General features: G+C 24.7%; 5 protein-coding genes across 7 annotated transcripts; 2 read left to right on the top strand and 3 right to left on the bottom strand.

Moving 5' to 3' along the window:
• Window positions 1-2,763: 2,763 nt before the first annotated feature.
• LOC129615880 (U6 snRNA-associated Sm-like protein LSm5) lies at window positions 2,764-3,751 on the top strand. Its single transcript, XM_055531289.1, has 4 exons — window positions 2,764-2,812; window positions 2,878-3,220; window positions 3,303-3,499; window positions 3,570-3,751. The coding sequence occupies exons 2-4, from the start codon at window positions 3,172-3,174 to the stop codon at window positions 3,600-3,602; spliced, it is 279 nt and encodes a 92-aa protein (XP_055387264.1). The 5' UTR covers window positions 2,764-2,812; window positions 2,878-3,171; the 3' UTR covers window positions 3,603-3,751.
• LOC129615879 (serine/threonine-protein kinase RIO3) lies at window positions 3,678-5,879 on the bottom strand. The gene is made up of 3 exons (XM_055531288.1): window positions 5,002-5,879; window positions 4,130-4,935; window positions 3,678-4,069 (listed from the first exon to the last, which is right to left on the bottom strand). The coding sequence occupies exons 1-3, from the start codon at window positions 5,633-5,635 to the stop codon at window positions 3,764-3,766; spliced, it is 1,746 nt and encodes a 581-aa protein (XP_055387263.1). The 5' UTR covers window positions 5,636-5,879; the 3' UTR covers window positions 3,678-3,763.
• Window positions 5,880-6,729: 850 nt separating this feature from the next.
• On the top strand, window positions 6,730-20,269 carry LOC129615916 (uncharacterized). 3 transcript variants are annotated; one of them, XM_055531337.1, is made up of 3 exons: window positions 6,730-6,801; window positions 6,875-7,713; window positions 20,142-20,269. In XM_055531337.1, the coding sequence occupies exon 2, from the start codon at window positions 6,919-6,921 to the stop codon at window positions 7,678-7,680; it is 762 nt and encodes a 253-aa protein (XP_055387312.1). In that variant the 5' UTR covers window positions 6,730-6,801; window positions 6,875-6,918; the 3' UTR covers window positions 7,681-7,713; window positions 20,142-20,269. The 3 variants fall into 3 exon arrangements, with proteins under 3 accessions (XP_055387312.1, XP_055387311.1, XP_055387310.1); XM_055531336.1 differs by lacking the exon at window positions 20,142-20,269 and adding an exon at window positions 9,804-9,910; XM_055531335.1 differs by lacking the exon at window positions 20,142-20,269 and having other exon boundaries at window positions 6,875-7,801.
• Window positions 8,574-21,354, bottom strand: LOC129615894 (uncharacterized). The gene is made up of 13 exons (XM_055531303.1): window positions 21,082-21,354; window positions 20,496-20,987; window positions 20,079-20,270; window positions 15,078-15,179; window positions 12,859-13,632; window positions 12,575-12,784; window positions 12,053-12,412; window positions 11,816-11,986; window positions 11,638-11,750; window positions 10,199-10,232; window positions 9,993-10,100; window positions 8,959-9,894; window positions 8,574-8,880 (listed from the first exon to the last, which is right to left on the bottom strand). Exons 1-13 carry the CDS (start codon window positions 21,278-21,280, stop codon window positions 8,696-8,698), a joined length of 3,876 nt encoding a protein of 1,291 aa, XP_055387278.1. The 5' UTR covers window positions 21,281-21,354; the 3' UTR covers window positions 8,574-8,695.
• On the bottom strand, window positions 11,490-15,370 carry LOC129615915 (uncharacterized). Its single transcript, XM_055531334.1, has 5 exons — window positions 15,234-15,370; window positions 15,078-15,179; window positions 12,859-13,632; window positions 11,816-12,784; window positions 11,490-11,750 (listed from the first exon to the last, which is right to left on the bottom strand). Exons 1-5 carry the CDS (start codon window positions 15,328-15,330, stop codon window positions 11,557-11,559), a joined length of 2,136 nt encoding a protein of 711 aa, XP_055387309.1. The 5' UTR covers window positions 15,331-15,370; the 3' UTR covers window positions 11,490-11,556.
• Window positions 21,355-22,346: the final 992 nt, after the last annotated feature.

Below are 22,346 nucleotides of genomic sequence, written 5' to 3'. Positions count from 1 at the left end.
CTAATATATTGTTATAATTAATAATTTATTGTAATTATTACATAATTGAGAAATATGAATGTTTTCGTATGTTTATTAACAAAATGTCAAACTTTCAGCGATAAAGTTAAAAGATCAAAAACCATTTAACCGAACATATACATATGTATATATACTCGTAATAATTAATTAAAATAAGATTAATTAATAATCTATAAGAATACTTTTTCTAATTGCTTTTATGGACCTAGAATTAATATAAGAGGATTAGGTGCTGGAGCAATTAAAATATTAAAAAATTCTAATTACCTAATATCACTAAATCTAAATAACAATGAAAATACTAAACTAAATTTAAGATTACTTGTGATTAAAAAGCACAACGTTAAATTTTGTTCTTGTACTTATAGATTTATTTTGTTATATTATTATAAATGCTGCCACATGCACGCACATTAATCATAAATATGAATGCTTTTATACTTTGTTTGACATATAAAAATCACACCATTAAAGGTTATTAGTTTCCAGACAGACATGCAATTTTTAGTTTTACAATTGTTTGATTGCTTATTTGTATTCCATAGGTTTATATTCAAGCCAGCATACATGAAACTGTATGATCGCATACAATTAAGCAATCAATTAAGCAATTTTGCAAACTGATGGCATGTTTTGATTGAAAATCGAAGAAACTATAGCAGCATATTAATATATGAAAATATTTACGAAATATAAAATAATAAACGAAATTATATAACGCCATCTGCGTAACAATAACAAAAACTTTAATTAACACTATGATTTAAAAGAGCGTCATTTTCAATCATATTTTTATACAAATTTAATTTTTCAATTAAAAACAATTTGGAAAAAATATTTTACATATCATATTTCATTGAACACATAATTCTTAAAAATAAAACATTGGTATAACGGTTAAAGGCATTAAAAATTGATCTCAATTTATTATTAAAAGTATAAAAGAAATTTAATGAAATTAAATTCATTGTCAAATTTAAAGAATTATTTTTGCAAAATTTTGTTTACAATATTTATAGATATAAATAAAGTTAGAATTTCTCACAGCCTAATTGCGTATCTCGCTTTTTCATATCACTTTTTATCCACATTCAAATCAGAATTTTTCGTTTTTTTTTTTAAGATTAATCATTTTTTTCAATTGATTTTTTTCCATGTTTTCTCAAATTATATAAAATAAAAATATTAAAAATAAAGTGAATAAATTTTGTATACATTTTAGGAAAAATTAAATACGCAATACAAAATAATTCTTCTCACTCGAAAATTACATTATACAAATTTATGATGGTATTCTCACTTGTCGAGTAAAATACAAGATCTTGTCTTCTCACTTGTCGAGTAAAATACATGATCAGATTTTTAATCTTAGAAAATGTGATTTCTGTACATGAGTCATAAGTGTAACAGTGATTTCTGCGGTAAATCTAATGAATTTGAGATATGACTAATTGTATGAGCGTTTACACAAAGAGAAATCTGATTTCAAAATAATATTGACGTATTCAGAAAAAATTTCAAAATTGATAACTCATACATACATGCATGAACTATTCATGAAATAAAATACAAAATAAATCCGTCCGTTTCAACTTTCAAAAACAAAGGTAAGTAGATACCAAGCGTACGTAATTATTCATATTAAATTAATTAATTGCAATTATTTTTGACAAAATTCACAAAATCCCTTTAAAAACGTTTAATATTTAAACAATTTTTTTTGTGTTATTTAATTTTGAGATCAAAATACTGTTGTGTCAAATCAATGGAAACATTTAGAAATATTTCATTTTTAAGAATTTATTTTAAATGTTTAAAAACCCAAAATGATGAATTTACATGTAAATGTGTTTGTATATAAGGTACACATAACAAAAATATAATACTGATAATATTATAAATAATAAAATACAACTTTAGACTTTGTCCCAAAATTTTTTATAAGTATAGACGTAATTGCTACTTGACTTGGAAACTCCTTATTGTGATAAGGTTAACATCTTTTTATTATCATTATTTATTACTTTTTATAAATTACAATTATATGAAATGAGTTTAAAAATACATGTATGTTGTGATATTTGATTTTTATTTATATACAATCTTGTATATGAAGAGATAATTATTGTTATTATCAAACATCAAAATTAATTTAAATTACGATTTATAGTGTTAATTACGCAATTAAATAAAAAAAATCTACAATATATTACGCGAATGAAACAATATAATAAAATATTTGTCTTGTCTAACAACTACTACTATACTTAAATATTCTATTAAATTTCATTATATTTAAATACGAATAATAACAATTTCTTATTAATTATGTTAAGAAGTCAAGGCATATCAATCATTTTGTTATTAAAATAAAGCTAAATAGGAAATTCAAAGAGAATTTTTATAATTTCTTTGCAAAATATTTTTTACACTATATGAAATGAAATTTGTGTTATTAAATTTAATCAAATTTAATCAGTTAATATTATTGAACAACGGAAAAATTTAGTAGTCTATATTTGTATGTACCTACATTTACATTGCATTATCTGCATTCATATATTGGTAATTATTGTTTATAAGAATCACAAATAAATTTTGGTCAATATAAGTAAATTAAAGTATAATGTTATAAAACTTACATGAAGTGCAAAAATTATTCAAAAACGGCCCAGTAGAAACACTAAACACACCATTTAGTTAAACACTTATTTAATTACTCATTATTGTTACCACAAAATTTACTTACTAATTACCCTGGACCAAACTACCGAATATTTAACACTTTCAAGTAATATTTAACTAAACTTAAAACCATTTTGTATAAAATTGATTATCATCTTAAATGTTTTCCAGCCAAATAAAATTATATGGTATAATTAGACTAGATTTGACAATTAGTTTTACATAACATGGCAACAAAAATTGTTTTACAATATCATCCCTCTAGTGAATACTAGATGTAACAGTTTCATATGAATTTGCAACTAAAATTATTGACATTTAATAGAAAAAAATGTTTTGACATATAAACATTATAGCGGCTTCTGTCCTCGCTGAAAATAAGTTTTTCTAAATAAATAAAATTTTATCAGAAATTTATAGTGTTAAAAAAGTAATATAGTAATAATAAACGAAAACCTGATAAAAATGACGTCTGCTGCTCCACCTCCCACTGTTACAACTCTATTACCACTAGGTATTAAAGAAACTCTTTATATTTTGTGCATTCATATATGTAATTCGCTTACATATTGTGTGTTTTATAATTTTTTACATAGAATTGGTTGATAAATGTATTGGATCTAGAATTCATATCATAATGAAAAACGATAAAGAAATGGTGGGCACACTTTTAGGATTTGACGACTTTGTTAATATGTTATTAGAAGATGTTACAGAGTACGAAAATACATCGGAAGGTAGACGAATTACTAAACTTGATCAAATTCTTTTGAATGGAAACAACATAACTATGGTAAGAATCATTCTTTTTTTTCCTAACAATTTTTTTTTTTGAATTGCATTTTTTTGATTTACATACATAGCTTGTTCCTGGGGGTGATATGCCAGATGCTTAGTTAAAGAAAATTCACTACAGCTTTATACAAATGGGAAAATTTTATAGAAAAAATAAAAACTAATATGAAAAAGATATTAATTTTATTAATAATCTTTTAAATTGTCCATTTTTTAAATATATATTTTGGCAATATAATGTACGCAGTGAAAAAAATTTGATTTAATCTCCTATAGAAATGACTTTTAAAGCCTCTGTACTTTCTATAATTTTATTATCACTTTCTTTTGATTTTTGATTCCTTTCCTCCATTGACTTTTCCCAAGCAAGCTCAAACGGATATTCTAAAGGTTTCTTTTCATCTGGACAACCTTCTAGATTAGGGGCAGTGGCTTGTAAAACGGAAATTCCGCGATGATGTATTTTTTCCAACATACCGGCATTATAATGTTCTGCATTTAAAGATGTTATTTTCTCGAATAATTCTTCTTTTGTCATAATATTTGGCAGTTCTCGGCGTTTGAAAAACTAAAACATTAAAAAAAAAAGGTAAATTTTAAGGTGAATTATTGTCTTTAAATTTTCTACCGATATTATATTGTTACAATCACGCATCAAAAATTCTAATGCGCTTGGATGTTCAGGTTCAACTGATTGTGCAACATCTATAAACCAACATTTTCCATCATACCATAAAATATTGTATTCTGACAGATCAGCATGAATCAACTTGACTTCGTTATACAACATTATCATGGTATCAACTATTTCTTCGTAAGCTAAACTCAATTCTGCGTCTGTCAATTTTGCGTCTTTTAATTTAGGTGCTGCATTATGATTATCTCCAATAAAAGACATTACTAATATATGCTTTTTCAATATGATAACATCCGGGCAGTTTATTTTAAATTTTCGCATACGCATTAAGTTGTGCATTTCTTTTTCCGCCCACATATTTATAACAACGTGGTTATTTTGTTTTTGAAATGTTTTGAGGCGATTTTTAAAACGGAAATCATCTTTTATATAACGATCTCTTTGCTTAAATTCATTAAGTGTTGTTTTAAAAACTTTTACAACACATTCCTTGGGAATAATTAAATCTCCATCATAATTTGGATCAGAAACAGCATGAAGAATAAGAGCTTCTTTTCCTGTTGAAATTATTCCATTTATTTGTTCAAGTAATTGATTGTTTATTAATTTATATAACAATAATCTTGTTCGTGCATCAACTCCCATTTCAGCAGTTGCTTGATTAACTTTTCTATCAGACATTTTGTTCTTTTTTATGTTTCTTGAATAAGTTTTAAGTTGGTTATAAACTTGATTTGAGAGCTTCATATCAAAACCAGCACCATCTCCTGTAGGAAATTCAGGTGGAAATGACATAACTAAAAAAGGAAAAAAGAGAACTTATTTTAGGAATCTATTCAAAACTACTTTTTTATTTCCCATACCTTTGCATGCGTTTCGTATACTACAAATTTGTGAGTCATGTTTTGTTATCATTTTGCCATTTTCTTGGTTTATTTTAAAACCACATTTTGGTATGGCTTCAAAGCGTTTTTCATTAGTTTCAAAACGATCCCAATCCTTCTTTTCACTATAATAAACATCATCTAAATCTTCATCAGAATCACTCTCAAAATCTTCAGCACGTTTGTAATTTTCCAAAGAAATAGAAACTTTAGATTCTTTGTTTTTTTGTTTTTCAAGACGTTTTAATTCTTCGTTATATTCATGATCGAATTGACTTTGAAGAACACGAGCTATTAACTCATCTGAACCACAAACTTCTTCGGGGAATGAATTTTCAGTTTTGTTTTTTTCCAAAACTTCTAATACATCTGCAGTTGAAGTTGAATAAGTTATAAAATTAGTGTTTGATAAAGTATCTTTTGAAACAACTTCATTTAATTCAACTCCCGATTGAAGTAAACCTGCAATTTTCTCATCGTTTATCTGATCTCGAATTTTTTTCGTATATTTATCGATTTCTTTATTCTGAAGATCTTTTGCATATTCTTCTGACATTATTTCTTCGAAATTTGTGGATTGTACTTTTTCAATATTCCCCCATGGTGATGCCATATTTTAAATTCGATATTATGTATTAAAATTATTCTAATATAAAGATAACTACTTAACCTATCTCTTGGAATTAAATTTAAAAGTATAGTGAACTTCACACCTGAGTTATATGTTTTATATAGTAATATCACAAAATGCTATATGTGTTGTTTTGGGAAAGATTAAAAATTTAAATGAAAAAAAGAATATACAAGAGTTTCACTAAATAAATTTGAGTAACGTTGTGAAATATGATTTTTTTTATGTAAATAGCTTTTGACACTGACAGCAATTCTGACAGTAAATTGCATTCTTTATAAATTTAATTATGCTTGAGCATAATAGAGCAGCGCTGCACCAACTATAACAAAATTTATATTCTTAAAATTCAGGGTTTAGGAATGTCAACATAATAAAATTATATTAAGGTGCTTTCGTTTTTTACATCAAAGCAAATTTGGAAAAGATTAGACCGACTTTGCGTGTTCGTTTTTTACCTAAGAGCATACAGAGTTAAGAAATCGCTCGTTGCTAAAATCAGAGCTCTCAGGAAACAATTTTTTTCCTTAAGCCAGAACGTGCTCTTACAATTATAATTTTTAGTTCTATTTATTGTTATCATCGATTCGAGATGTTGAAATATCGAGAGATTTGTACTTCAATTAACACAACATTTCACATACTTTTCATTTCCTCTTTAAATTATTGTGAAAGATGGCATATACATAGTACATTATAATACAGGTTTCGTATTTAAAAACAGCTTAAATAACTAATTTTTTTACTATCAGTATTTTTTCAATAAATATAAATTAAACTAGATTAGGAGCGGATTTATTTTTGACTACATGTATTTATTCATTCTTTTTAATGATAAAAGTATTTGTGTGAAGATAATCTAGGTATTTATTAATACTTTATTAGAAAATTGAACATATTTACTTTAATCTTACTAACTTAAACTTTCACGCTGTGGAACTATTACAATGCGAATCTATTATCAATCTATACTTGTAATCGGTATGTAATGTGTTTACCCTCTAGATAAATTCAATTGTCAACTCTAGTAAGATTCTTAAAAATAATTTATTCTACTGATTTGTGACATAAAGATATTTTGATTGACGTCGATTTGTTTTTATAAAAAATTAATTAATAAAAAAGAAACATCACCACAGTTTTCTAAGGTAAAGCCACTTATTTTTCTTTAAAAACATATTCAATCATTAAATTGACAAATAATATTTTTTTATAATTTAGAGTAATTGTATGGGGCTTTATATTTTAAAAATATTTTATTAAAAATGACAAAATTATTAATAATAACACTGTTAACATGGTTTCAATTCACTGCATACGCAGATGAAATAAACACAGATACAGAATGGAAGGGAATATGGTTCCCAAGAAATCCATATGATGAAAATTTAAGCCTTAGCGATTGTCAAAGCATTTGTGATAATGGACATAATTGTCTGCAAACAGATTTAGATGAAAATAAACACAAAGCCTTATGGACATGTGAAGATAATCGAACTTTTTATGAAGGAAGATTTGATTTAAATCCTTTATATACAGAATTTGATATACCCGTTGCTTATGTGCCTCAAGCTCTTTGTATGAATGAGTCAATATATTATGGTGAAGAACTAACTGCTTTTGGAAATTATAGGCCAGTATGGGCTAGTTACGGGGAATATACATATTTACCACAGCAACGATATATGCATAATTTGGATTTTGGAGCTGTTGTTGCATTATATCATCCATGTGCAAATCGAATGCAAATAAAAAGTTTCAAATCTATTGTTGCCAGTTGTTTATTTAGGCATTTAATATCGCCATCAAGAATGTTGACAAAAGAAAGGCCATTTGCACTTTTAGTATGGGGTAAAAGTTTAGAGATGCCAATTGTTGAACCTTTTATAATTAGAGATTTTATTAAAAAAGAAGCTATTAAAACACCCAAAAATATTTATAGTGATGGAAATTACCAAAGATTATTAATTAAGCCCGCTAATTTGGTGACAGATGAGAAAGATTCTGAATTATGTCCAATTGATTAAGATGTAAAGCTTCCTATATACATATTATATTTGGTATGTACCTTCATAAATTATATGTACAATATTATATCGTCTTTACAAGCCAGTAATACAGAAATTGAATATTGATTTCTTAAATAAAGACTTTGAAAATTATTATAAATTTTATTCCGATATTACCTTATCCATTAAAGTTGTTTGAAATGTAACAAAATCATAGTTGCAAAAAAAAAAAAAAACTCATGAATTTTTAAGATTTTTAAATTTTAATATTTTACAATTCATAAATTTTTTCAAATTAAATTTAAGCTAGTCAATAGTTTTATCTACCAAAAATAAGTACATATGTATTGTATAAATTCTAATAAAAAAATTTGTTATTACCACATAATTATTGCACTCTAAATTAATAGTGAAAGAATTGAGTTTTTTTCTATTTCACCTTCATCAGTAATCATAATTTTAACAGATGTTACGAATGAAAACATTTCATTCGTAACCTTTTAGAATAGGTATCAGTAAAGGTATTATTAAATGTTTTGTGATTTCATGAAAATTGCCTAAAGTCCTAAAAGTTGCCTTTATTGCATATTTTATAACTTCGAATATTTTGTTATTGCGTGAATTGATACAAAAGACGGAAAGGCTGGTTTTTTTGAAATCTCAAAATTTCAATATTTTTCATCAGTATTAGCTTAGATCTTGATGATCTGAGTTTTATAAAATTAGTTACTTTGATAACATGTACTCATGTATTTCATATTGACGTGTGTATAATCCCTTCATAAAATGGTATTTTGATTACTACGTAACACAACACACTTACATGCTATCAAAGAGTTGTTAAAAATTTCATATCTCATACCTTTCCTTAATGCTGTGTTATCAGCTACGTGATTAAATAATTAAAAAAATCAATACATAATAGATTTATTTGTAATACTTATAGCGCATATATGTTTGTATAGATAAACAAATTAGTTTAATCCGATGAAGAACTTATATTGCTGATATACATACGTACGCATAGGTAATCTTAAAAAATAAAGCTAAAAAGCAAAACAAAAAATGTTAATCCTACTGTTGCTTTATACATTATTGCGGATGACTTTCCATTATTACAGTTGTTGGTATTGCAAAGTTTGCAATTTTTACTTTTTATACACCTTTCATATTCAGTCTTTGTTAAATCGGATTGGCAACCTCTTCTTATTAGACCATCTAAAATAAGAAACAGAATTTGCTTACGTAAGGATCATATTTTAACTTTGTATGTAGGCAATATATACATATACTTACATATATTTTGTACGTAACAACCAATTTTATCAGTTTGAATTTGGCAAGAACTTGGCTGTAATTTTTCAACATAGTTTTTGCAATTTTCTTCGAGATCACTTCGACATTTATAGCATGTTGAAATTTCTGGATTTGTTTCATTGCGTCTCCTATCGCAATTTGAATAACAGTATGTACAATTAGATGAATTAATTGGTGATTTACCACACCCACTAACAATGTTTTTATTATTATTATCATGACAATTTAAATGGCATACTGTATTGAAATCTTGACATCCATTTTCTTTAATCCAATCATTTTTATAATCTTTGATACCGCAATCTTTGTCAGATTTTGAGTTACATTGTAGGCAATTGATTTTTTCAATTAATTTTGAATTACATTTATTTTCGTTACAAAGTTCAACAAGATAACCATTATTTTCACTTACGTTTCTTTTAGAAGCACAACCTCGTGTTATAAAATCATTTTCATCAAGATATGTATAACAAAAATTACCATTTAAATCAGGTTGACATTGAATTTTTTTAATATTATCAATATTTTCTGGTTTTTTACATTTCTGATCATTACTTTGACAACTGTAACATTCTTTAAGAATATTACAACCGGATCCTTTACATTCTGAACAAGAATTATCATTTTTGCAGTTTTCCGTATAGAATAAATCAGATTTGCATCCATAAACAGATTCATTGATCCCTCTATTTAGTATATAGCATTCATCATCCTTTTTATAATTATAACATGGTAATAGGTTTGTTTCATTAATGCTATTACAATTTTTTCCTGAACATTGATAACATTTAATACGATCTACAGGTAATATATTTTTATTACAGTTGTCTTCAGAGCAAATTGTACAATTATAATTTCCTTGGCAATAATGATGATTTTCATAATAACAACCGCGAACTGTTGAACCTTCTTTGCCTTTAATTTAGTTGGGTCGAGATGAAAAATAAAATATTTTTTTGTTGTTAATGCAAACATTTTGATGTACTTTTCGTTTTTTTTTTAATAAAACTTACTTATTGCTGTAAAACATTGATTAATTCCTTTTGAACATTCCATTGAATTTATTAATTCAGGACTTTGAACGCATTTCACATTTTCAGCAGAACATCCTATACATTTAACTAAAATTTATATTATATAATTTAGATTATTAAACAAGCAATTAAAATTATTATTTCTAATATTTATGTGTATCTTGTATGTATATATAAAAACTTACTTGCCCAAATTGAATTTACAAAATTTGCAATTAATAACGTCGTAATTACAAAATTTATTTTTGAAATCATTTTTTTTTTGCTAGATTAACGAGCAAGAGTTTCTTTCATCATTTCTAAAATAGTAGTGCTAAAAAAAAACTTTTAAAGAAATTTTCATTCTATTCCAGCTACTATTAAATTTGAAATGTTAATCTTATTTTAATACAGTTAGATAATGTAAAAAATCTTATCATACAATATGTTAGGAGAATATCATTACACACAAATATATTAAAATTAATTAAGCCAAAGCCAAATCTATCTAGCCAAAGTTTGTTTTGAGTAATTTTAAAAATAATTTTTTGCGGAAGAAAATTAGGCGAATGTAAGTTACCTTCAACAGGATTATGTTTATAGGAAGTTTCTCCTAAATTTATGCAATTTTTTTTATTGAAAACTCTATGTAATTAAGAGAAACGTAGCTAGGTTATTGACTGAATTGTTAGCACTTTTCCAAAAAATTTTTGAAAAAAAAAAATGCTTATTAGTTTCACTCTGTTTGTCCGTTTGTCTTTCCGTGTAGATGTTTAAACTACTTCTGAAATATTAACAACTTTTAGACACCAATAAATAGTTTATTTCGTTGGAAGAAAATTTTTTCCTATCTCCACCTCCTCTCATGTTATAGCTTTTCGAAATTTGTAATATTTGAATTTTAGGCGCCTTATATTTCCGAAACTGCAACCCTTTTTTAAATTTCTATAAACACAGAAAGCTAACGGTAAACTTAAACCTATTAAAAAATATAATTATTTTTCTCCAGTATTAAGTACAACTCTTCAAATTTTTTTTGTTTTATTTCAAAGATTGCAAGGTTTATCCTAAATATATGCAATTCGTGAAATAGTTTCGTATATGAATGAAAGTAATTTCTATCTAGTAATATGAATCTAATAGTGTAGTAGTAGGTATACACAGATTAATTTTAACAGCAGTATTTTCACGTGTTGAAGGGAAAAATGCTACATTACAAACCATTGGTCTAAACTAACTTTGTTAAAAACTTTAGTGGTGATTCAATGTTTTAAGCAAACATGAGAATATTTTAAAATAAAGTTTTAAATGTTTTATTAAAATTTGAATAAAATGTAATAAGTCTGGGGCAAAGGAGTAGGTACCAACTTATATAAAGAATTAAAATAAGTTTCAGTTCTATAAAATTTGTCGTATTACAAGTTTTTTTGATATTTTCAAATAATATAAAAGCCCATTATACTTTTATACTCAAATTAATTTAAAAAAACATTTTTAAATAAGAAATAAAATTCACTTTTTTATTAAAAAATATATGTAATTATAAAATTAAACACTTTGTATTTTATATGATTCTACTAATAAAGCCTATTGTAATAAACAGTAAAAATGATGAAAAATATAAATTAGAAGCTGAATTCGGTGCTTTTTTATTGTTACAACCGCTACCTTGACAAATATTACAACTTTTACTCTTTTTACATTCATTAATTTCATTTTCTGTTAATTCTGAAACACATGCTCTAAACACAATACCATCTAAAAATATAAAATTATATTTTTAATTATTATTGAATTACATAAATTGCAAATATTATACTTACTAAATTTTTCTGTATAACAACCTACATTATCACCACGTATTTCATCTTTACATAATTCGGGTTCTAATTCTGAAATATCTTCTTTAGCACAAATTGGGGTAGCATCACTACGACATCGAATACATTTTTGACGATTAATTTTATCATAATTACAACCATCACCAATACAAACTTGACATTTTTTATTATTTTTATCTTCACAATTAAATTTCTTATTATTTGAATCTAATGTACAACCTCTATTAACTCTATTACCATCAATATGTATAAAACATGTTTGATTACTATAATATGGTGTTAATTCACATTCTAAAGCTTCATTTTTATCAAAGCCAGTCGAACATTTTATATCAGTTTCATCACATTTCATACATTTTAAAGATGTTCTTTTAAATGGTGTTAAATTACAACGACTTCCTTTACATTTAATACAATTATTATTTGGATTATTACAACCTTTACGATTTTCATTTGTATTTGAATCATCGGATTGACAACCTCGTATCATATTTTCATCTTTATCAGCATATAAATAACATTGTTCATTTGTTTTATATATATTACATGGTTTAGCCATATCTTCATTTATTTTCGGTTCTTTACACCATGGATCATTTTTAGAATTACATTGAAAACATAAAGTACGATCAGTTGGTATTACATGTATATTACATAAATTTGAATCATTACATATTTTATATTCTAAATATTCTTTTTTCCAATCTTCATCTTTTGGTAAACAATTTCTTCTCGTAAAACCATCTTTTGTAATACCAACAAAACATGATTTTGTATTATAACATTCACCAATTTCCAAATCATTATATGATCCACCATTTACACAATTTAAATCTTTTTCATCACATTTATAGCATTTCCGGTATGTTGGTTTAGCCATACAATAATTATCAAAACAATAATTACAATTTGACATTAGTGATTTACCGCAACCTCGAATAGTTCTGCCATCTGTGTATTGATAGTATAACAAAACAAATTTGATTATACTGAAGAAAATAAAAATTTTTTTAAAATATACTCACTTGTATCTTCACATCTATGACATACACTATTATATGAATCAGGACAATTTTTTTTCCATTCTGGATCAATATCTGATGTTATTCTACCACAATCATTATTAACTTCAGAATCACATTGAATACATGAAATATCTTTAATACAATTATTATTACATTTATTTTTTTGACATGTTGTCAATTGACCATTTATATTCTTAATATCAAGATCTGAATAACAACCCCTTTTCACATAATTATTTCTATCTATATATGTATAACATAATTTTAATGAATTATTAACTATTTTTGGCATACATGATTTTGATTCAACCTCTGTTATCAAACAATTATTTGGATCTACATTATTTGGATATTCATCAGGATATTTGCAATTTCCTTTATCCGAATCACAATTTAAACATTTTAATTCCATTGTATGATTGTTACACGCTTCAATATTATTTCCATTACAAATATTACAATAAATATCATATTGTTTGCATAAGTCATAAACGTTTTTTTTTTCATCAACACAATCTCTTATCATATTTATTCCATCAAAATATGTGAAACATTTATTTTCGGTATAATTAAGACAATATTTTGGTATTAATTTCGTAACATCCATACATAATTCATCATTACATTGATAACATAATGGACGATTTTCTGGTAATATTTTATTATTACAATTTGATTTATCACAAATATGACAGTGTGGTGTATCATTTGTGCAAACTGTTGTCTCAAATTCTGTTAAAGTTGATATACAACCACGTTTATGTTTATTGATACCTGCATATATATAATAAGATAAAAACAAATAAAATTTTAATAAAAAAAAAATTTTTTTTTCGATAGATATCAAAAAAATTTAATGTTGTTCAACATTATATCGATAATAATATAAGCGATAAAATGTTGTAAAGATATAGTTTGTTAAATTTTATCAAATAAGAACGTTTAGCACTCAAATGTACATACGTATGTGTATTATATGCGGCAGATCTCATATACTTATAAAATTTTATATTTAATATTGTAATTGTAGTCAATTTTTCAACAAAATTTCCCAAATATTTTCATTTTTTCCATATATCAAATTAAGAAGAGTTCAATTCTATTAAAAATATTTCAAAATTATTTTAACTTTTATTAAAAGTTTTAAGAACAATTTAATTTACAATTTGATGTACATTGCATGTATGTATCTATACTTATTGTATGTACAAAATATTTTTATGTTTTTAATTCAAATCAAATTTAAATGTCACAAAAGTGTGTCCATGTTTGGTTAACAATACTACGATAAAAGTTGAATTGTGTTGAAGAAATTGAATACAAAAAATTTAATGATGGGCGTTAAATTTTTTGTATAATTTTAATTACTTTCAAAATACTTGCACATTTTATATAAGCATACTTACAATAATTTAGTCTAATTTGATATTTAGTGATATAAGGTATAGAAAACATTTTTTATGATATGTTTTGAAATTTATTTATTTAAATTCAATAGTGGACATTTTCCGTAGTGTGTCAAAGATATAATCATCATGATAATTACCTCATTCAAATGACAATCATCTGCAATTAAGTAGTTTGCACGTATTTTAAAATATGTAGTTACATACTATTTGAATAAAGCGGGAAATTTAAAAAATTTTAAAATTAAAATTTGTTTTTCATCACATATAAAAAATCACTTATGCATCAATCTGATATGCAAAAAAAAAAAGAGCTAAAATAATAATTAGAGTTGCGTTAGCGTTGGCAATCTATATATTACAAAATTATAATGCAATTTATCATGTCGCATTGGTATTCATGACTAATATCGGTTCCCTAAAATCCCATCATAGTAGACATTTTATAATTGCAATTAATATTATTTGCACGCACTTGATATACTGAGAAACGGCCAGTCTTTTTGTATAAATGCAAACTGACAGGAGAATACGTTTATCCTTCTTGAAAATTTTGTTTTAAATATGAAAAATTACAATTATAATAATTATTAATATTTATAAGATATTTAATAATTTGTTTTTTAAATAAAATTATTGACCAAAATTAATAATTAAAATGGCGGAGAAAAATTAAAATTTTGTATTGAAAACCACTGATTTAAGGGAAATTTTTCTTGATTATAATTTCTAGAATTCCACTCAATTGTAAAAAATTAAAAAAAAAATGTAGAAATTTTAAAATTATTATACATATATTACATATATATTTACCTAATGAAATTGTAAAACATTTCTTTGCATCACAAACAACATTTTTAATTGGATTTTCCAAAGTTGTACAATCTATGTCTTTATCGCATTCGTAACAAGTAACTAAAAATGATATTTTATATAAAATCCAAAATATTGTACATAAAACACACTTACAATTAGAACTAACTAGTTTAATTGAAAATCCTCCAATTATTAACATTATTTTTAAAAATATTTCATATTTAAATTTTTTATTCATATTTAAATACATAATTTATATATGTATAATGATCACTTTATACTATGTTCAGAGTTAAAATAAAACTAAAATTAATAAAATATTTTCAATTAAAATATTTTTGCAAATCATATATTCCAATTTGATAAACTAATATATTGTCAATAAATTCATACAGTTATTCATACATACACACATATATATATATACATATATAGATAAAGATAACGTAACAAACTAATTACAATCATTGATAAAGATAAAATTATGAAAAAGAAAAAAATAATGAAGAAGATCTCAAAGGTAAGTGCTTACACTTGAGTTTCTTTTAATAGAACTTTTTGGTCTATATACATAACATCAGTAACATACAATATTGCCGTATTACCATATGTAATTGGTTATGTAATTGTATACAATAATATAATGTTTTTGAAAAATTAATAGTAAATTTAAGAAGTACAAAGATTTGAATATTCTGCGCTGCACTTGCCATTTATTTAGCGTATACAACAAACCCAAAAATATAATATTGAATTCAAATATATAATTTTATATTAGATTAGACTGTAATTTGGCAGTGGTCATACTAAGACCAGATTACTATAGACTTATTGTAACATCTCACTTATAAAGCGTCAACTAGGCCTATAATTGTTACGTAATTACAAATTCATTATACAATCGCCTACTAGGCAATATTTCACAAAAGCAGAGAATATGCTAAATCGTCTCATCTTCATCATGGAAAATCCTACATAAACGGTTCCCATATTGTACCAATTTGTGAAAGTGATAACCCAGTCGGCAATGTTCAGTGAGGTGGCCGGCTGCTAACTTGAACTCACTCTAACGTATATTAGATGCATACAATTATGTAACGTATGCGTACATAGTTAATATTTCTGTTATATAAATTGTGTTCTCATTTCAGAATTTCAAGTGGATTTAAGATTTGTGAAAATTTTATTATGTTATTACGTATTCCGCGGGACTTCAAAATTGCAATTAAACTGTTATACTGTTATACAGTTGTCTACAAATCTCATTTTAATGCTTTTTATTATATTGCAATTTTTTAATCACCTTTGCACATCTCTATCTGAAAGAGATTTTACTGTATAACTAAAAATTTTCATTTTATCCCGTTTATCAAAAGAAAGTTCATTGTGTTATCAAAATTCAAGAGAAATTTTAAATTACTAAAATATTATGAATAGCATATTCAGATGAAAATAGTTTTATTTTTTAATTGAAGATAACAAGAAAAATTTTGAAAATTTATAGAAAATTTGAACTCATATATGTATATAAACATTTAGAGCTACTGTAATATTTGTGATAATTCGAGAATTTCATTTCATACTGCGTATAAGAACAGGTACAATACATGAGATTACAATTTTGAAGTTTGAATTAAAGAAGATTAGATCTTTGTTACAAAACTATATTTTTAAACGGTTCTTAATTATAAACGGCAATAAGAATTTATTATAAGAGGCAAGAAATTAAATTCTGATGTACTTAAGAAAATCTTAGATTTTTAAACACTGATTTACTGAATTTATATCTATGGTCTAAGTAGTCTATTAGGGAAAAATTAAAATATTTAAATTAGAAAAAGACCATTATTAGTAATCCAATTCAAAGGAGTCAATTAAATGATAAACACATACACAACGTAAATTTAAAAGAAATAAACCATATAGATATTAAAAATTTGAATGCTCTTCGGGTCTTGAAAACAATTTTAAATGTTTACTCAATTCATTAATGTATAGTTATTTGCTTGCTACATTATTATACTGGTTGTCAATACAAGTAAAATTTTTTGCATAGCTACTCTTAAAGAAAATTATTCATATAGATATGAAATGGCATGTTCTCGGCAATTAATTGTACCGCATTCCGTTTGATCTAGGTCCATACATTCTAAAATATGAAATTAATTGCTTACTAAGCGAATCAAAAATTGTTAAAATATTAATAAGCTGATATTGTTTCTGATCTTTAAACCTGTTTTTATATTATTGACCAAAAAACATGTTAAGATTAAATTTCTGATTTTTGTTTTTCAATATTACATTTAAAAATATTTCTTAATTTACAACTGAATTGGTGTGCATTAGACGCAGCATTATGAATACATTAACGTGCGGGTAACATATGTAAACCAATATTAAAAGATAAAATAATTTTAGCGCTAGAAGGAACTACACTTATTAGCTATCACCATAGATTAACAACTTAAAAAATTGTTGTTTGGTCTTGCTAAGTATTGTTAAAAAAACCCTCGCTTTTTTTACAATTATACTTAATAAAATGTACTATGTAATTCAGAGTTTGAAAATCTTCTCCTAAAAGTATGTAAAAAATAATATCTTATAAGAAATCAAATAATCATAATCAACTTTAAAAATCTTCTACTTTTCGAAATTTTGATGACGAAATTCTAAAATTTTAAATTATGTTTCAACAACTACAATAAAAAATATTTTTTTTTTTTTCCTTTACAAATTAAACATTTTAAAAGCGATTTGAAAATATTATCAAACTTTAAAGTTTTGCAATGTTTATATAAGTGTGTGAAGGTCTTATTCTATATACTAGAGTGTCTAAGATAATCGCAATATTAAATCTGCATAAATAGCATAGATACAAGCATAAAAATACATAATGCAATAAGACATTAGATAATATTGATAATGAACTCGTATATTATGCTTTTAAAAGCATAAGGTTTGTAAAGATTACAAAGTAATAAAAAAATATAGCTATAATCAATAAATCAACTTTAACTAAATAATGTTCGTAAATATCCATAATGTTATGTATTAAAAAATTTGTCTACAATAAAAACCATTCAGTCGCTATAAACCGACTGAATTATATATACCCTGCACCTTGATAATCTGATAATAAGAACATGATGGTTCTATAACGGCTACCTCAACCTATGAGACACTTTTCCACAAGAAGTTCAAGGATATATCTCTGAGCTATAATTTAACAAATATTTAATGTTAGCTTTTAGGGTTGTATGATAGTTATACTAGAACTAGTGGAGGAAAGATGGGTGAATGGGCAGACATATGGTCTAAATAAACGCAAAATTTCAAGCTGAATAAGAATATATACATGTTCATATCGTAGGCTCCTTCAGGTGGTAACAAACTCCAAACCAAAAGTTGATATATCCTTCACTATAATATGGTATAATAAAATTTCCCAATTTGACTGAATTTGAGACTAATTAAGTCTCAATTATTGATTATTATAAGTTAATGATAAGTTTCATTATTTTAGCTAAGGAATATTTTGTAAATTTGGCTATCTTTCAAATTTATTAATCGATTAATAATTTATTTAAAAATCGTTGGTACAAATCAAAGCTATTAAAGCTATTTTGATGAATGCTATACATAGCTATTGAGATTTTACTAACTGAATTAGAATTTATATTTTCAATAATATATAGAAATATGTAAAAGTTATTATAGGGATAGGGAGTATACATATTGAGAATAACAAATTTCATATTGATGAATCAATGTATGTAGCATAATTGATACTATGGCACTGTTATTTATTACTGAGTATGCTTATAATAATTAATAATATAGATTTGACAAATTATGAAAAATGTGGAATACGAAATTAAGGTGGAAGTGGAATTAAATACCGTAATAAAAAAAATCTTGAAAACAGAGGAAAAGCGATTTTCCCCGGCGAATTTAACCAACGACGGCAAAGTAGTCTAAAACGTTGTCAATTTTTTTTATATCATTTGTTTCCAAGTGTGTATGATATTATATATATGCAAAATAGAAAACAGTGTTCTGTGTTAACAACAGAACTCATTGGCCGCTTTCGTTTTTCTTTTTCGCTTTAGTTTATTTTTTACACTCTTAAATTGACAACAGAACGAAAACGAATTTGGTAGGCGAAAATTTAAAATTCATATTGAATACACATATTTGAATGGGACTGTCTGGAATCAAGTCAAGTTACCGCCGAAAATTTAATCGCCGGGTGTAAAACAGTCCAAAATTCATATATTACCGCTGACGATTTTTTTTTTTTTGACATTATTTGTTTCCATTTACGCGTGCCACATTATATGCAAAATTCTGCTCAATTGATTTTGAATTTCAAACGGAAATCGTTCGCCGTTGCCCCTTACCGCTTTGATTTTGTTTTCACAGATATTATCCAAAAACTGGCATACATATGTTATTTGTCTGTCATTTGATTGCTGTTTGAAAACATTAACTCTCGCCATTTTACTTTTTAACAATGTGACAGAGATAATTTGAAAAAAAATAATTTATATATGATTTTTTTTTTTTTGTCAGATTAAGTTTAATGTCAAATAGTGTTTACACATTACACTTTATTTTGATTTAGATTTAATCGTAGATTTTCTTGCATGTATTTGTAATTCTATGTCGTAATATGTTATCATGTTTTAATCAATTTTTTGTTATCATTGTATGTGATATAACGTAATTTTGTAATCAATAACAGTACATTGGATAAATCTTATAAAATGTTAGGTTAACTCAATAATTGTTTCAATTTCACAATATAGAAATATTCAGTGAATTGATAAGGAACCTTATAATGAAAAATCTTAATCCTTATCAATTTGACATAGCATTTTTTAATTGAATTTGATAGCGCGAACATATTTAAGAAAATACCAAAGAATTTTCATTTAATCCAATTTTATTTTTATTAAATTTTTTTTTTTAATTTAATATTTTATTTAATGCATTAAATGAATTTCCATAGACTTAATATTGATGGAATCAATATAATATAAGAATATATAATTTTTCCAGCTCCATTGATTTCTTCAAAATTACATATTGGCGAATCACAATATCGGCACTGTTTATATTCAGGATCTTTACATTGTTTTAATTCTTCATCATTTAAACTGGATGCACATCCACGTGTTGCTACACCATCTATACCATATATAGATATTTTAATTATTAAAATAAAGAATTAAAATTTTAAATTCGGATCAACTTTAAATTGATAAAATTTTCTATTAAATTCACTTTTATTCAAATTGACATTTGAAATTCAAATAATAAAATTAAATATTTTAAACATTTTAATTGTATTATTAAAAATTGTTTCTGAATTTTTATTATTTTAATTTTTCAAGAATATGAATTTCAATTTACCTGCATATTTTTCATAACATCCATTACGAGCTGAACAATCTTCATAAATTGATTCATTAAATTTTTTAGTACAACGATTATTATCTTTACTATTACAACTATAACATTTATATCCTAATACAACTGGTACTACATTACATGGTCTACTTTTATCAAGTCTATTATTTGTACATGTAGTTTTAGAACAATTTTTACTAAAACCTTGACATTCAAAATCTTCTTGGGATGCACCAACAAAACATCCACGTTTAACATCAAAATCACCCTTTGTAACATAACAATCAACTAGTGATGAAGCATCATAATATAAACAATATTCTGGTTGTAATTTCTTTCCAATAGGATCAGCACAATCTAAATCTTGACAATTAAAACAAGCTGGCCTGTTATAAGGAATAATTCTATCATTACAAAATGTACTATCACATGCTGTACATTTTTCTGTACATTTATCTTTATCAATACAACCTCTTTCATTTCGACCAGTGTCATCTGTTTTTTTGAAGATTATTTTAAAATTTAATTGAATTTTGTATTTTATAAATTTTAAATATTAAAAAATAAATTTTTTTTTTTTTTATTTTACCTGTTTTAGTAAAGCAAACCTGTTTAGTGAAATCACATTTTACAGATTTGTGTATCATACTCAATGGATCAACAGTACAATTTTTTTCATCTACTGAACATAACAGGCATTTGTCCTCAACGACATCTGCATAAATATTTATGAAATTGCATAGTAATATAAATGCAACTGTTATATTCAAGGAAAATTTATATTTCATTTTTATTTTGTTCCTATACTCTTCTCACTGATATTGACTATTAGGAAGGACTTTAAAGTCATAAATGAGGTTTATTTTCTTTTTCAATATTAATTTTATTCAAAAATTTATTACAAAGTATTTTATATATTCCACTTTATTATTTTACTTTTATATTTGTGTGAAATAAAACTATAGATAAGATAAAATAATGTTGTTATGTATGTATGTACAAAGGTTTTAGTTTTAGATTATTTTGGCTTATGGATCAAAATAAAATATACACATACTTACACATACATTTATATGAAATATTTATCTATGCCTATATAACATATTTACATAATACTTGGAAAAATTTTCAAAAACTTGTTTGTATACAATCAAAAAAAAAGTTGTTATACATACTTAAATAAAAAATAATATAATGTATAATACATTGCATATAAAAATTATAATGTTTTACATTCTAATCTGAATTGTGAATAATGAGTTTTTAGAGTGTTATATTTATTATAATTGAGATTAACTAATGCCGAATATAATTTTGATAAAAATATTGGCACCTACTTATTATACATACTGTAATATAAATGCTAATAAAATTTTATTAATACTAAGATATTAGTATAATAGTTCTCCCATATAATATTATACAATTAAGAATATAATCAATCTGTTATACAATTTAAGAAAATTTTCAACCTGTAATAAATTCATATATATTTTACTTAAATAAAAATCATCGGTATTTACAAAACTGTTATATACAAAAACTTAATGTAATACTGTTTTAAGTATTAGAAATTCAAAACTGAATTTTATTAATTTAAATTAATTTTTAAATTACTATTTACAAAAATCAATGTTTGCAAAGTTTAATTTAATTTTTATTTTAGCTTCGATTACAATATTATAACAGTTGTAAATTTGCAAAATAATGTATTTGATTATACATTAATCCAAAATATTATTATACCATTAGTATATAGGGATCGGCAACTTGTGACTCGCATGCTGCACTTAACAACCTTTTGTAACAAATTGGAGAGTGACCATTGCGAAATGTTACCAGCAAGAATAACAT

The sequence above is a fragment of the Condylostylus longicornis genome, unplaced genomic scaffold, assembly GCF_029603195.1.
Source record: "Condylostylus longicornis isolate FDR11 unplaced genomic scaffold, ASM2960319v2 ptg000153l, whole genome shotgun sequence".
NCBI lineage: Eukaryota > Metazoa > Arthropoda > Insecta > Diptera > Dolichopodidae > Condylostylus > Condylostylus longicornis.
This window is presented reverse-complemented; position numbering and strand designations above follow the sequence as displayed.

Bases quoted from the DNA above. Each gene is read 5' to 3' on its own strand.
- LOC129615880 (XM_055531289.1), top strand. From the start codon at position 3,172: ATGACGTCTGCTGCTCCACCTCCCACTGTTACAACTCTATTACCACTA. The intron at 3,221-3,302 runs GTATTAAAGAAA...TTTTTTACATAG, and splicing joins TACAACTCTATTACCACTAG to AATTGGTTGATAAATGTATT. The intron at 3,500-3,569 runs GTAAGAATCATT...TTACATACATAG, and splicing joins ATGGAAACAACATAACTATG to CTTGTTCCTGGGGGTGATAT.
- LOC129615879 (XM_055531288.1), bottom strand. From the start codon at position 5,635: ATGGCATCACCATGGGGGAATATTGAAAAAGTACAATCCACAAATTTC. The intron at 4,936-5,001 runs GTATGGGAAATA...TTCCTTTTTTAG, and splicing joins TATACGAAACGCATGCAAAG to TTATGTCATTTCCACCTGAA. The intron at 4,070-4,129 runs GTAGAAAATTTA...TTAATGTTTTAG, and splicing joins ATTGTAACAATATAATATCG to TTTTTCAAACGCCGAGAACT.
- LOC129615916 (XM_055531337.1), top strand. From the start codon at position 6,919: ATGACAAAATTATTAATAATAACACTGTTAACATGGTTTCAATTCACT.
- LOC129615915 (XM_055531334.1), bottom strand. From the start codon at position 15,330: ATGTATTTAAATATGAATAAAAAATTTAAATATGAAATATTTTTAAAA. The intron at 13,633-15,077 runs GTAAATATATAT...ATATATATGCAG, and splicing joins ATGTTTTACAATTTCATTAG to GTATCAATAAACATAAACGT. The intron at 12,785-12,858 runs GTGAGTATATTT...ATCAATACACAG, and splicing joins TCATAGATGTGAAGATACAA to ATGGCAGAACTATTCGAGGT.
- LOC129615894 (XM_055531303.1), bottom strand. From the start codon at position 21,280: ATGAAATATAAATTTTCCTTGAATATAACAGTTGCATTTATATTACTA. The intron at 13,633-15,077 runs GTAAATATATAT...ATATATATGCAG, and splicing joins ATGTTTTACAATTTCATTAG to GTATCAATAAACATAAACGT. The intron at 10,233-11,637 runs GCACCGAATTCA...ATTACGACGTTA, and splicing joins GCGGTTGTAACAATAAAAAA to TTAATTGCAAATTTTGTAAA.